The following is a 15,066-nucleotide window of genomic DNA, read 5'->3' on the forward strand; positions in this document are numbered from 1 at the left end:
CGCTCGTCCTCCTTACAGCGTCATGAGCCATCGCCTAAGTTACCCCCTCGTAAGGATTGGGGTCCTAGGTCTCGGCCACCTGCTCACCCACGACAACGCAAGCGGTTAGACCTGAGTTCGACAGCTAAGACCTCTCGTTCTCAGGCTCCTAATAGCAGTTCCTGATTCCTCCACTCGTCTTCGGAGGCCAGGCCCTCCTTTAGAGAGTGTGGACGAACCGCACAAGCGTATTCGCCCCTCTCACTGTGGCCTCCTGACTCCGATCGTGACGGTCCCGCCGCATATTTCGCCTCAGGCAGTCTTAGGTCGAGTCCTTACGACGAGCACCCTCTCGGATAATCTGCGCGTTGCAGCCTTCAGAGTTCGAAAGAAAGCCCAAGGGTCATGCGAGCATGGCCCGTTTATGATGGCCTCCAAAGCTCCCACCTTTGGGGTGGGGGGCAGGCCCAACAGGCAATCGGACATCTTCCCGTTATAGCTTTTTCCGCCACTCAGGTGCTCCGGGATCCTATACGGAAGAATCAGGCGTACGTTCCAACCGAAACAGAATGCCCAAGACCCCTGGCAGACTATTGGGCTGCGTGGAGACGCCTACCCGATATTTCAAGGTGGGTACTACGCACCGTTCGACACGGTTACACTATCCAGTTTCGAAAAGGGCCACCTCCTTTCAGCAGGGTTCTTCCTACGACGGTACGTCCTGGGGAGGCCTCAATCTTAAGTCAGGAGATCGTGTCACTCCTAGAGAAAGGGGCTATAGAGGAGATACTCCCCACTCAGATGGAGTCAGGCTTCTACAGCCGGTATTTTGTTGTGCCCAAAAAAGATGGTGGTTTTCGTCCGATTTTGGACTTGCGTCGTCTAAATCTTGTGCTCAGAGTGAGCAAGTTCAAGATGCTAATGGTGAAGTCCATTCTGTCTCAGGTCCAATCCGAAGATTGGTTTGTGACCATTGATCTAAAGGATGCATACTTTCACATCCCGATCGTCAAGAGGCACAGGAAGTTCCTCAGGTTTGCTTTCGAGGGCAAAGCATACCAATATTGTGTTCTTCCAATCGGACTAGCTTTGGCTCCTCGAACATTTACAAAATGTATGGACGCATCTCTGGCCCCGTTGCGGCTCCAGGGCATCCGAATCTTGAACTACCTGGATGATTGGCTAATATTAGCCCAATCCCAGGATCAGGCAAGGATACATCGAGATTTGGTACTCGATCATCTGAGGAGCCTAGGGTTACAGACAAATATTCAAAAGAGTGTCCTGCTGCCGTGTCAGCAAACAACCTTTTTGGGGGTGGATTTGGACTCTTGCACGATGCGGGCACGGCTGTCTCCCGCACGTGTGCAGTCAATACGGACCTGTCTAGGCCAGTTCAAGACAGGACGCCGAGTACACGTAGGCTTGTGTCTCAGGCTGTTGGGTCTGATGGCGGCGGCGTCCCCTGTAGTTCAGTTGGGCCTGCTCCACATGCGACCGTTTCAGTGGTGGACCAAGAGCCAGAACATTTCACAGCACAGTCATCCGCTTCGCAGAATTACGGTGATACGCAGGGGCTTTCGTACTCTAAGCCCGTGGATGAGACCCCAGTTCCTTCTGGGGGGGGGTCCAGATGGGGACGTTGTGACGCCGCAAGACGGTCACGATGGACGCATCCCTCACGGGCTGGGGAGCGGTCCATCAAAGACGTCCAGTCGGTGGAGTCTGGACAGAAGTACATCGTGGCTGGCACATAAATCGTTTGGAGATGCTTGCAGTTCTCCTGGCTCTCAAACAATTTTTACCCCAGTTGAGGGGTTATCACGTGTTAGTCAGGACAGACAACACGGCAGTCGTGTCATACCTCAATCGTCAAGAAGGATTACGTTCTCGCCTCCTGTACAGGCTGACGAGGCGTGTTCTTCTTTGGGCTCAGACAAAGCTCCTGTCAATCAGAGCAGTCCATATCCCAGATCGCTTGAACTCAGGAGCGGACCTGCTCTCGAGACAGAGTCTGCAGGATGGGGAATGGAGATTACACCCCCAAGTGGTGGATCTTTTATGGCAGAGGTTCGTGTCACTCCTAGAGAAAGGGGCTATAGAGGAGATACTCCCCACTCAGATGGAGTCAGGCTTCTACAGCCGGTATTTTGTTGTGCCCAAAAAAGATGGTGGTTTTCGTCCGATTTTGGACTTGCGTCGTCTAAATCTTGTGCTCAGAGTGAGCAAGTTCAAGATGCTAATGGTGAAGTCCATTCTGTCTCAGGTCCAATCCGAAGATTGGTTTGTGACCATTGATCTAAAGGATGCATACTTTCACATCCCGATCGTCAAGAGGCACAGGAAGTTCCTCAGGTTTGCTTTCGAGGGCAAAGCATACCAATATTGTGTTCTTCCAATCGGACTAGCTTTGGCTCCTCGAACATTTACAAAATGTATGGACGCATCTCTGGCCCCGTTGCGGCTCCAGGGCATCCGAATCTTGAACTACCTGGATGATTGGCTAATATTAGCCCAATCCCAGGATCAGGCAAGGATACATCGAGATTTGGTACTCGATCATCTGAGGAGCCTAGGGTTACAGACAAATATTCAAAAGAGTGTCCTGCTGCCGTGTCAGCAAACAACCTTTTTGGGGGTGGATTTGGACTCTTGCACGATGCGGGCACGGCTGTCTCCCGCACGTGTGCAGTCAATACGGACCTGTCTAGGCCAGTTCAAGACAGGACGCCGAGTACACGTAGGCTTGTGTCTCAGGCTGTTGGGTCTGATGGCGGCGGCGTCCCCTGTAGTTCAGTTGGGCCTGCTCCACATGCGACCGTTTCAGTGGTGGACCAAGAGCCAGAACATTTCACAGCACAGTCATCCGCTTCGCAGAATTACGGTGATACGCAGGGGCTTTCGTACTCTAAGCCCGTGGATGAGACCCCAGTTCCTTCTGGGGGGGGGTCCAGATGGGGACGTTGTGACGCCGCAAGACGGTCACGATGGACGCATCCCTCACGGGCTGGGGAGCGGTCCATCAAAGACGTCCAGTCGGTGGAGTCTGGACAGAAGTACATCGTGGCTGGCACATAAATCGTTTGGAGATGCTTGCAGTTCTCCTGGCTCTCAAACAATTTTTACCCCAGTTGAGGGGTTATCACGTGTTAGTCAGGACAGACAACACGGCAGTCGTGTCATACCTCAATCGTCAAGAAGGATTACGTTCTCGCCTCCTGTACAGGCTGACGAGGCGTGTTCTTCTTTGGGCTCAGACAAAGCTCCTGTCAATCAGAGCAGTCCATATCCCAGATCGCTTGAACTCAGGAGCGGACCTGCTCTCGAGACAGAGTCTGCAGGATGGGGAATGGAGATTACACCCCCAAGTGGTGGATCTTTTATGGCAGAGGTTCGGCCGAGCGGAAGTAGACTTGTTCGCTTTGAACATGACTACGCACTGCCCGCTTCGGTTTTTCCTGTCTTCCCCGTCGCCTCTAGGTCTGGATGCTCTGGCCCACAAATGGCTCAGGACCAATCTTTATGCTTTTCCCCCAATCCGGTTGCTCCCAGCAGTCCTGTTCAGAATACGATCAGAGAGAGTGGAGCACCTGCTGCTGGTGGCCCCGTGGTGGCCCACTCAGTCGTGGTTCTCGGACCTGGTCAGTCTGCTAGCCGGCCCTCCATGGGAAGTTCCCCTCAGACACGATTTGCTAATGCAAGCTTGGGGCATGATTTGGCATCCTCGACCGGAATTATGGAAGTTATGGGCGTGGCCCCTGAGTGGGGTACGCTAATGTGTTCTGGTCTCTAGGCTGAGATTACCGACACTATTATGAATTCTAGAACTCCCTCCACGAGACGCTTATATGCTTTCAAGTGGAGACTTTTTGCCTCTTGGTGTAGACAGCATATTTTGGATCCAGTCCACTGTTTGCTGTTTAAAGTCTTTTTGCAACCTAGGCCTGATTATGTTCCGAAAGTTGCTTCGACTCAGTTTCATTTTCAACAAGTGGTCTTGGAGGCTTTTTCCCCAGTTGAAGAAGGGTCAGTTAGCCTGAATCTCTTTCCAGTTAGGGCACTTAGGATCTATGTTGACCGCATGGTTCGGTGGCGTGGATCTGACCAGTTGTTTGTGTTTTTTGGTGGTAGGAGCAGAGGTTCTGCTGTCACTAAACAGCTGATGTCACACTGTATAGTGGAGGCTATCTCTTTGGCTTATGAGGCGCGTGGCTTGACTTCGCCTCTAGGGGTGCGTGCTCATTCAATGAGAGCAGTGGCTTCTTCTCAGGCCTTTTTCAAGGGGTCCTCGATGGAAGATGTTTGTGCATGCGGCAGGATGGTCCTCTCCTAGCACCTTCATCAAGTTTTACAGTCTGGACGTGAGGATGGCTCCTGGCTCCCGGGTCTTATCCGCTTGAGTAGACGCTTTACTCGGTCTTCCAGCTATCTAAGGTACGTCAGGCGTTATGGTATAGCGTTCCCAAGGCGATGATGTCATCGCATCATCGAAGTGAGCCTATGAGAGGGAACATATCGGTTACGTATGTAACCTTGGTTCCCTGAATAGAGGAACGAGATGCTCGGCCGTTCCGTACCTTGATAGCGCTTCTTCGAAAATCAGTGAAATCTGATGGAAATAGCGCTATATAGCTCACCTACGTGCGCATTGGGGGCGGTGCTAAGCGCTATTTGGCCAATAAATTGGCGTGATGGTATAAGGGCTTCAGACATTCGTCACACCGAAGGTGTTCCCAAGGCGATGACGTCATCGCAGCATCTCGTTCCCCTATTCAGGGAACCACGGTTACATACGTAACCGAGATGTTAACCTGGTTCGATTCTTCGGGTTTTTCCAAGTCGTTCGTTCATCACGTGACGGCCCCATAAGCTTTAACCAATGCCGTCTGAGCCGGAAAGAGAATTGATTAGTTCATCTCTCGAGTCTTTGGGTTTTTCCGAGTCGTTCGTTCATCACGTGACAGCCCCATAAGCCCAAACCCGAAGACTTGTCAGATAAGAGGGGAGGTGAGCTAATCATAGACTGAAGACCCAGGTAAACAATTAATCTTTTCTGTTTCTTATAGCAGTTTTGTATTGTTTGTAGTATGATCAACGTTTGCGTAAGTAGTAGACATATTAGGGAAGTAACACGTAACATTTTAATTATATTTTGCTAAAATGAACGAAATGACTCAAAAGATTCATTCATTTTGCTGAACGAGACTCAAAGGGCCGAGTTGGTAAAATGATCCGAACTTCCCATCACTATAAGAGGATAAACTCTCGGGCTGAGGATAAAAACCTTGTGTGCTGCCTATATAGTCAGCATTTGTTCGGCGTCACAGTCGTGTGAGCGTGTCTAGGTAGAGAGCGCACTTGGTTTTGAGAACAGCCTCGGTCTCGTCCGGACACTATTTTTAAATTCTTACCTCAAACCCCATTAAATTCAGACCAGCGTCTAGACTCATTTGGAGGACAGTATACAAGCAGGTGTAAATCTTTTATTTTAGTATACAGGTGCATCTCAATAAATTAGAATGTCATGGAAAAGTTCATTTATTTCAGTAATTCAACTCAAATTGTGAAACTCGTGTATTAAATAAATTCAGTGCACACAGACTGAAGTAGTTTAAGTCTTTGGTTCTTTTAATTGTGATGATTTTGGCTCACATTTCACAAAAACCCACCAATTCACTATCTCAACAAATTAGAATACTTTATAAGACCAATAAAAAAACATTTTTAGTGAATTGTTGGCCTTCTGGAAAGTATGTTAATTTACTGTACATGTACTCAATACTTGGTAGGGGCTCCTTTTGCGTGAATTACTGCCTCAGTGCGGCGTGGCATGGAGACAATCAGCCTGTGGCACTGCTCAGGTGTAATGGAAGCCCAGGTTGCTTTTATAGAGGCCTTCAGGTCATCTGCATTGTTGGGTCTGGTGTCTCTCATCTTTCTCTTGACAATACCCCAGATTCTCTATGGGGTTCAGGTCTTACTGTGCTTGATTGGCCTGCAAACTCGCCTGACCTGAACCCCATAGAGAATCTATGGGGTATTGTCAAGAGGAAGATGAGAGACACCAGACCCAACAATGCAGATGACCTGAAGGCCGCTATCAAAGCAACCTGGGCTTCCATACCACCTCAGCAGTGCCACAGGCTGATTGTCTCCATGCCACACAGCACTGATGCAGTAATTCATGCAAAAGGAGGCCCTACCAAGTATTGAGTACATGCACAGTAAATTAACATACTTTCGAGAAGGCCAGCAATTCACTAAAAATGTTTTTTTTATTGGTCTTATGAAGTATTCTAATTTGTTGAGATAGTGAATTGGTGGGTTTTTGTGAAATGTGAGCCAAAATCATGCCAATTAAAAGAACCAAAGACTTAAACTACTTCAGTCTGTGTGCACTGAATTTATTTAATACACAAGTTTCATAATTTGAGTTGAATTACTGAAATACATGAACTTTTCCACGACATTCTAATTTATTGAGATGCACCTGTATTATAACTGACTTAAAGCATTAAGTTTATTTGTCATAAGTACTAATTATATTCAAAGAACTGTTAAACCATCAATAATAATAATAATAATAATAATGAGTTTAATGGCTTTTAGTCCACGTCTATTAGTTGTTAGGGTGCCCTACTGTACTAGTAAATGCTGACTATTTTTTACTTGTAGCATTCAGTTTTTCTTTTTCCTGGAAAACGGACCAAAAATACTGATGACTCATTCTACGCTCGATCATTTTGACCAATCATTTGCTTTCTAGAATAACAGCATTTGATTAGACACTTCTGCAAAGTGATGTAAACAAAAATGCTACTGGCATTAAAAAAAATAAATAAGAGACAGAAATACATGTCCTATTTCGAGAGGAAATACATCAATGTGTCTATATAATCAGAAACCCCGTCAACTGCATCACATTATCTCACAAAAAAAAAGTCACCAAGACAGACTGAGAGAAAACAATGAAACAAATCTGTATGGTTTATAAAATGGTCATTTTAATTCAGGTTACATTGCTGTTATGTAGGGCTTGTACATTTTCACAAGGCTTTGGGGGGACTACAGTCAATGATTAGCAAAAACACAAGTGGTCCAATTAACTCCATTGACATCACTTGACAAATCAAACATCCTCTCAACATGTGCATAAACCTGCAATGAAAAGTACTAAACCAAACTGTGGAACAAGTATGCAGTTTTGGTTCCCATTCCAGTGTATATTGAAAAATGGGCATGCATGGTATTTCTTTTCCCTTCTAATTATCACAAGCCATCACAAGGTAACACATTATAGTGAAAACCATAACTAGGCAGGAGTGTTTCGTGACCTTCATGATGAAGACATGATTCAAATGGTCAATGAAAAAAGTGCATACTTGGCAGAGCAAAGCTAGCTGACTTGGTACATCAGACAACAGCCTTCCTGCTATCAATACTAAATCACAGGCCCATTTTAAGCCAACACTATGACAGTCAACAAGACATTTATCTCATTCAAGTGCATGTTGATCTCCCTAGAGAGACATATAATGGAAGGTGATATAGCAGGACAGGAACTAGCCATGCTTGAGGCAAAACGCTTTGCATTTTGTGACCGACACTTCCAATGTTTCAGTTCACCAGAATATACACACTAGTCGCTGTGTCACAATTAAAGGACAATTGATTTTATGTGAGGCTAATACTTTTCTACAGCAGACACTGCACATATAGAAGGCCAATGGACAAAAACACAAAACTGAGGAGTGGAAATGTTACTTTAACTTAATATTTACCTTCATTACAACCACAAGCCAGGTGGCTTGTGAAAAAAAACTGATTTGAATTCCCACACTCACAGCTCATTGGTAATGATCATGGGTTTACATGGCAAGAATAATCATAAGTGAAACAATAAGGAATGAAGAAGGGTAAAAAGTTGTCTTTTTCCAGGATTCTTTTTCTTTAATATGTGGATAGATGTGGGTGTTTAGTTCTCTCCTCCGTCTCCTCCTTCACCCTCATCTGCAGCGTTGTCAGAGGTCCATAACTAATTAAAAAAAAGAAGACAAAAAGCTGTTTTTGAATACTGAACATTTATATTTTGAATTCCCAATATAAATGATTGTAATATAACTTATCTAAAGCACAAGCCACAAGTTTCAGAGAAGATTATTTTTGGTCTTCTGTAGGTTAGTATGACCTTCTTTGTAACTCACTGTGAGGTTGTCTCTAAGCAGCTGCATGATAAGTGTGCTGTCTTTGTACGAGTCTTCATTCAGTGTATCCAGCTCTGCAATGGCTTCATCAAAGGCCTGCAAGCACAAGGCCACAATAAGTTGAAGTATGTGAAGAACCACAAAAGTCAAGCCCCTGGTATGCGAACCATGTGTCTGATGAAATTCAAAGCTTGAAGAAAAGCTAAAAATCCAGAAGGACAAGTGGGTAAAATTTCCATAGGAATTTCCCTTTATTGAGTTCAAGGTCTAATTAAAGTTCAAGTAAATATTTTCCACTACTACCCGCACCTAAAAGAATGGGGAAAAAGCCCCAACCCTATATGCTATTGTTTTGCGAAAAACTTGTAAAATCCCTGCTAAACAGCTTAGTACAGGTAGTCCCTCCTCAAACTCATATTATTGGTCGAGCTGAAAGTTGAAATGTTGAAAAAAAATAATAAATAAATTAGACTTTACCTTAAAATTAAAATCAGCCTTTACTTATCCTCACGTCGTTCCAAACCATTAAGACTTTGGTTAATCTTCAAAACACAAATTAAGATATTTTAATGAAACCTGAGAGGTTTCTGTTCCTCATAAAGCAGGGCTCCAGACTGCGACCAAATAGTCTGTCGCATATGAGAAATATCAAATGGCAAATGAAACAAGCAACAAAATCCAGCTACTCGTTTGAGCTGCGCAGCACGGACCGTTTATCAACTCGGGCCGCGACACAAACAAACTTGTCCGAGCTCAGAACAGCTTTACTCTTACACTCTTACTTTTACACTGTTACTGCACAGCGGTGCGAGATCCAGCGAGAAGCGTTTGAATTCGCTGCAGAATGAATAAAGGTTGCTGTGAGATCTAGTGAGATGCATTCAAATTCTGCACAGAATTCTCTGTTATAAACAGATCAAACAGCGCTGACGTAGAAAACAAGAAGCAGTAACGCTAACTGTAATCATGGTGTTGTGGTAGAATTAGTCAAATGTCATTACATTATTCATTTCAGGGTTTGTACAATCTTTTGAGAGAGAAATTCAAGCAATTTTCAATGACTTACAAGCATTTCACACAATTGTTGCCAGCACTTTAAAGCTCCAAAATGATTCAATTTGAATGTTATTTTCAGTGGAATGACCAAAATATACTGTGGTGAACAAACACTTGTAAAATAAATAAAAAATACATCAAATCACAATTATAACCTGTAGATGACAACAGAGGAGCACCTGTTGGCTTATGAGTTTTTTTATGAGTCAATTTGCAACTAAATGCATTTCTGGTCTGGACAGTACTCCAGAGACCTGTGCAGCATTCCTACATTATTTTATGGGAAAGGTGGACGCCATATGGTCTACTGTTACAATGTGCAGTCATGACCCCTCTCTGAACCCCTCACCTGTCATGCTTTTTTTTAACCAATATTCCTTTCTGAGCTTGGCGATATAGTTCACAAGATTAAGCCTAACTTCTCCTGTGGATGTTATCCCCACCTGGCTCTTTAGAGGCCCTGGATACTATCAGCCTTAGTGTTAGTGTTAGACAGTGGCCGTGTTCCTATATGCCTCAAACAAGCAGTGATCACGCCTCTTAAGAAGCCAAATTTAGACAACCAATATTAAAAATTTCCACCCTATTTTTAAGTTGCCACTCTTGTCTAAAATTTTAGAGAAAATACATTTTAATCAGTTGTCTTCTTTTGTCTCACAAAACGATATTTTAGATAAATTTCAGTCTGGTTTTAGAGCCCATCATAGCACCGAGTCTGCACTGCTGAAGGTGTCGAACGATCTAATCCTTGCTTTGGACTCTGGTAAATCTGCTATTTTAATGCTACTTGATCTTAGTTCTGCATTTGATTCAGTTGATCATGCTACCCTTCTTAATCGTCTAAGGGATGAAGTTGGCATTAGGGGCACGGCACTGGATTGGTTCTCATCATACCTCTCTGATAGATCAGTTAAGGTGATGATTGGACACTCGTCCTCTCCTTGTGCACCGCTCACCTATGGGGTACCTCAGGGATCCCTCTTGGGGCCTATCTTATTTTGTTTGTATATGCTCCCCTTGGGTTCGATCATGAGGAAATATAATATTTCATATCATTGTTATGCTGGCGATACTCAGATCTACATTCCTCTCAGCTCTGATCACTCTTATTCTGACTTTAAGTGCTTTGAAGATGTTAAAAGGCTGGACTGGCAGAAACTTATGAGAGCAAAACTGAGATTGTTGTCTTTGGACCTCCAGGTGCTGTCTCTGATATCACTATTAATGATATCAAACATTCATCCTTTTGCTAAAAACTTAGCTGTGATTTTTGACACTGATCTGAATTTTGAAAAGATGATAAGTGCTGTGGTGAAGAGCAGTTTTTTTCAACTAAGGCAAATGTCTATGTTCTCGTTTAAGGATTTGGAGATAGTTACTCATGCCTTCATCACTTCCAGACTTGATTATTGCAATGCGCTTTATATGGGTCTCAATCATTCATCGCTGAATCGCTTGCAGTTGGTCCAGATCACAGCCGCGAGGTTGCTGACTGGTACTAAGAGGAGAGAAAGCATTTCTCCCATCCTAGCATCTCTTCATTGGTTACCGGTGCAGCATAGGATCCATTTTAAGATTTTATTATTTGTGTATAAAGCATTAAATGATCTAGCCCCATCATACTTGTCCGAAATTCTCAGCTATCAGCAATCCTCTCACTCTATCAGATCCTCTGATAAACCTTTCTTGCATATACCTCGCTCTCGCTTGAAATTGAGAGGGATCAGGCTTTTTCTGTAGCCGGTCCTTGACTATGGAACAGCATACCTCTGGACATTAGATCTGCGCCTTCCCTTCCTGTTTTTAAATCCCGCCTGAAGACTTATCTGTATTCCTTGGCTTTTGGATGAAATGTATGTTAATGTGTTTTTCTATTGATTATGTGTTTGAGTCATTTCTTTTTATTCTCTTAATCTCTATATTTAATTTATTTGTATATGTACAGCACTTTAGCATACACTAGCTGTTTTTAAGTGTGCTATATAAATAAACTGACCTTGACCTAAATCACTGAAGTTGTTGGTCAGTTCCATATAAGACTATAGAAGAATAATGGTACATTTAATAAGAGTACAAAATATACCTTTTCTACATAAAAATTTGATTTTGCACATTACTGTTGTTAATAAAATATTGTAAGCTTCCCAACTCAAGCTTAGTGCTTTACAATCAAATGTGTATAAACATGTAATATTATTAGTAACTGCACTTAAAGCAAAACAATAATATATTTTTCATATCCCTCTGAAATTAAAAGAATACTGCACATTGTAACTTCTATGAGTTAAGTCTATCAAAGCATTTGTCAGTAATCGTTAAAATGGGGAAATATGTGAACGACTGCATTTGCAGGCTAATTTAAGGCGTGCCCCTAAATTTTCTGCTTGTGCTCCTAAAAATTCAGTCAGGGGCTACAGTGCTCCTAGTAAAAATAGTTAGTCTGGAGCCCTGTAAAAGGTACAATCACTTCATATGATTAACAGATTTAACTTAGGCTTTTATGTTATTTGCTCTATATATACACACACACATGTAAATTAATGTTTAGATGAAAATAAAAGCTATAATATAAAATATAAGCTTTTCATTATATAAAGTGATTGTAGTCACTCACAGGACTTGGATTAAACCATGTGATTGATATGGATTCATTTTTTGATGCTTTGGAACTTCTAAATTTTGGTTACCTGGAATTTCAATGGAGGGACAGTAATCTCTCGGGTTTCATAAAAAAATATCTTAATGTGCATTTCAAAGATTAACCAAAAGTCTTATGGGTATGGAATGACATGATTTTTTAATTTTTGGGTGAGCTATCCATTTAAAGGCATGAGATACAATGACAAAGACAGAAATGTGCACCGTAATTAAACTGACAAATTATGCTTTTTCACTTGTTCAACTTTAGTTAGTCTGTAATGTTGCTGTTTGAGCATAAAAAAAGATCTGCAAATATACAAAGCTCAAAGTCCAATTCAAAAGGAGATATTTTATTTAAAGGGGTCATATGATGCTATTTCAAGCTTGCCTTTCTCTTTGGAGTGTTAAAAGCTGATTGTGCATAGATAAGATCCCTGAAGTTGCAAAGACTAAAGTCTCAAATCCAAAGAGATATTCTTTATCAAAGTTAAGACTCTGCCACGCCCCCCTAAAACGGCTCTTTCTAAGACGCCCCCACATATCCACCTCACTATGTGGAAATATTTGCATAATGCCGCCTAAATGAGCAGACTGCGCTTGTCGGAAGGAGGGGCTTTGTAGAAAACGAAGCGTTTGAGAGAGGACCTACAATAATGTACAGTATTTGAAAAATAATGTGTTTTTTGAACATTAAAGCATGTCAACATATTCTGTTACACCGAATAATGATCTTTAAAAAAAGCATCATATGACCCCTTTAACAGAAATCACTTAAACTACAACGAACGACTCGTTTGGACTACAACACATATTTTCCAGTATTTGTGATATCACAAATATTGACGAATGGGACGAGACCTGGTTGAGCTGCACTAAAGAAGGCAACGAGTGTTATCACTATGTCAGAGACACGCTAGCTTTCCCAAGGCAGACCAACTTAGAGTGGTTACAATCATCCGGGTTTAAATCGCGCTCAAATTTATTTGATATTGATGCAATATTTACACTGAAGATCGCGGGCGGCTATGGTAAGGGGCATGACATTTCCCGACCAGGCGCCAAGTGGTGCCAATCACAACACACACTGGCCCAGCTAACCAATCACAGCACATTTCGTATTTCAGAAGGCGGGCCTTCATTTGATACAGGAACTATTCGAGCCGTTCATGCCAGACTGGGGAGAAAGGTGTTGTAATAATGTAAAATGTGAAAAATAATGTGTTTTTCGAACAACCTAGTATGAAAGCCTGTTCTAGTGCATCCCCCAAAACAAAATCAAGACTTTGTAAAAGAGCATAACAGGACCCCTTTAAATAAATAGCTACACAGTGGTGTTGTCGTCTAAAGACCTACTTGTTTGGCCAGAGCGCAGGCCTGCTCGGGAGAGCTGAGGATCTCATAGTAGAAGACAGAGAAGTTGAGAGCCAGTCCCAGACGGATGGGGTGTGTGGGCTGCATCTCCTCCTTACTGATATCAAAAGCATCCTGGTAGGCGCCTTGAGAGTTGGTTATCGCGTCTGTAGTGACACACACAAAAAGTTATGAAAATATTAGTGATTGGTAAAAAAAAAATTATAATAATTATAATTAGTAGCAATGAGTTAGTGGTTTTAGTCTCAAAAACAAAGCTCTAGGAATGTAGACTTCTTAACCATTTCACTGGTTGGCTTTAGTTTAATGGTTCTTAACTAACTCCAGGGTCCCCTTTGTCCAAGATGATAATCAAAAATCCTACTATGCTGATATGTACATCTGGTTGTAATAAAAACAAACTTAAAAATATCAGTTTAATGTATAAGTATGAATATGAATATAATGGTATAAGAATAAAAATACGTAAGCATTATCAATTACAGAATGTGAAATCTCAAAACATCTAAAGGCATAACCCTTAAGGTCGAGATGGTGAAATATCCTCCAGCATTAGATGCTTGGCAATGTAGGCATATTCTGAATTGGTTCTCAATGACTGCTCCTGTTCTGTAGCCTGCCAGAAGGGGAATAAAAGGCCCCAGAAGGACAAGCAGCTGACTCAAGGAGTGTGCAGAAAACGCCACAAGGCAGCAAAATACTCGGCACAGAACCCAGGCTCATTCATCCTGAACTTTAAGTCCAAAGACCCAATTTGGCCCAGAGCAAAGCACAAGATACAGCACAGATGAGGTCTCCCAAATACAGACCAAATTTGTGTAATTCACAATATGAGATGAAACATTTGTGCTTAAATATGAGAAAACAACATGCATATACAGCCCTTTCCTTTATAGCAGAAAATCAGTAAGACACTTACCCTTCCTGTCATCTCCTGAGGCAACCTCCGCAAGATATCTGTAGTAGTCACCCTTCATCTTTAAATAGAAGACTTTGCTCTCAGCATTTGTTGAGTTCTTGATCAAATATTTGTCCAGCAGTCCCTAAGAGTGGGGAGAGAGAGGAAGTGTAAGGATAGACCGATAGAGAGAGCTTGTTTATCTACCTTAAACAAAACTGTTACAAGAGAAGCAATTAATTAAGGCGGAAATGGCTGCAGTATTATGGGATTATAAACATGAAAAATATTAACTGACAAAGCAAGCACAAAGTTTCTCATTTTAATCCAAGAACCCAAATTCTCTGCCACTCCAGTCTGAGGCTAGTACACTGACTGATATTCAGCATCTTCCCCAGTTTACTACATTCTGGGCGTTGGTGGTTCAGTAGGGCTGTTAGACAAACCATGCAAACACAAATAAACAACTGAAAAGCACAGAACGGTGCAGACTTCCTGTGTGACACCCCAGCCCTTTCAATGCTCAGACTGTCATTTTAGATCTGCTGTGCCAGCTGTGTGCATTTCCTCACTGTGAAACAAAAAAACAAAAGAAAGGAAAAAGAGCAAAAATGGAGGAAACTAAAAAGAAAAGAAATTGAAAAAAGAAAAATTAAGAAAAGAAAACAACTTTGACATGAAAATTGACATCAGTGCATTTAATCTAAAGAGACCAGTCATGGTACTCTGGCCCCACATGACCCTGCGATTGCACAGTCCAAGTAGCAGCTACATCACATGTGCTTCCTAATGCCTGATTTAACAGCACATCTGAGCACTGCAACACACACCCCTCATGACAACACAGACACAGATGTGTCTGAACATAAAAGCCACTGTCAGCATACAGGCAATAAAAATGAAACATTACAACATTTA

General features: G+C 42.6%; 2 protein-coding genes across 2 annotated transcripts; one reads left to right on the top strand and one right to left on the bottom strand.

The window, feature by feature from the left end:
• Positions 1-384: 384 nt before the first annotated feature.
• LOC107602589 (uncharacterized) lies at positions 385-3,755 on the top strand. Its single transcript, XM_016295133.1, has 5 exons — positions 385-1,209; positions 1,936-2,124; positions 2,246-2,334; positions 2,737-2,863; positions 2,958-3,755. Exons 1-5 carry the CDS (start codon positions 385-387, stop codon positions 3,753-3,755), a joined length of 2,028 nt encoding a protein of 675 aa, XP_016150619.1.
• Positions 3,756-6,950: 3,195 nt separating this feature from the next.
• Positions 6,951-14,313, bottom strand: LOC107601870 (14-3-3 protein theta-like). The gene is made up of 4 exons (XM_016294204.1): positions 14,170-14,313; positions 13,233-13,396; positions 8,184-8,279; positions 6,951-8,014 (listed from the first exon to the last, which is right to left on the bottom strand). The coding sequence occupies exons 1-4, from the start codon at positions 14,225-14,227 to the stop codon at positions 7,955-7,957; spliced, it is 378 nt and encodes a 125-aa protein (XP_016149690.1). The 5' UTR covers positions 14,228-14,313; the 3' UTR covers positions 6,951-7,954.
• Between the last annotated feature and the right edge of the window lie 753 nt (positions 14,314-15,066).

Source organism: Sinocyclocheilus grahami, unplaced genomic scaffold (genome assembly GCF_001515645.1).
Source record: "Sinocyclocheilus grahami isolate Dianchi unplaced genomic scaffold, SAMN03320097.WGS_v1.1 scaffold15.1, whole genome shotgun sequence".
NCBI lineage: Eukaryota > Metazoa > Chordata > Actinopteri > Cypriniformes > Cyprinidae > Sinocyclocheilus > Sinocyclocheilus grahami.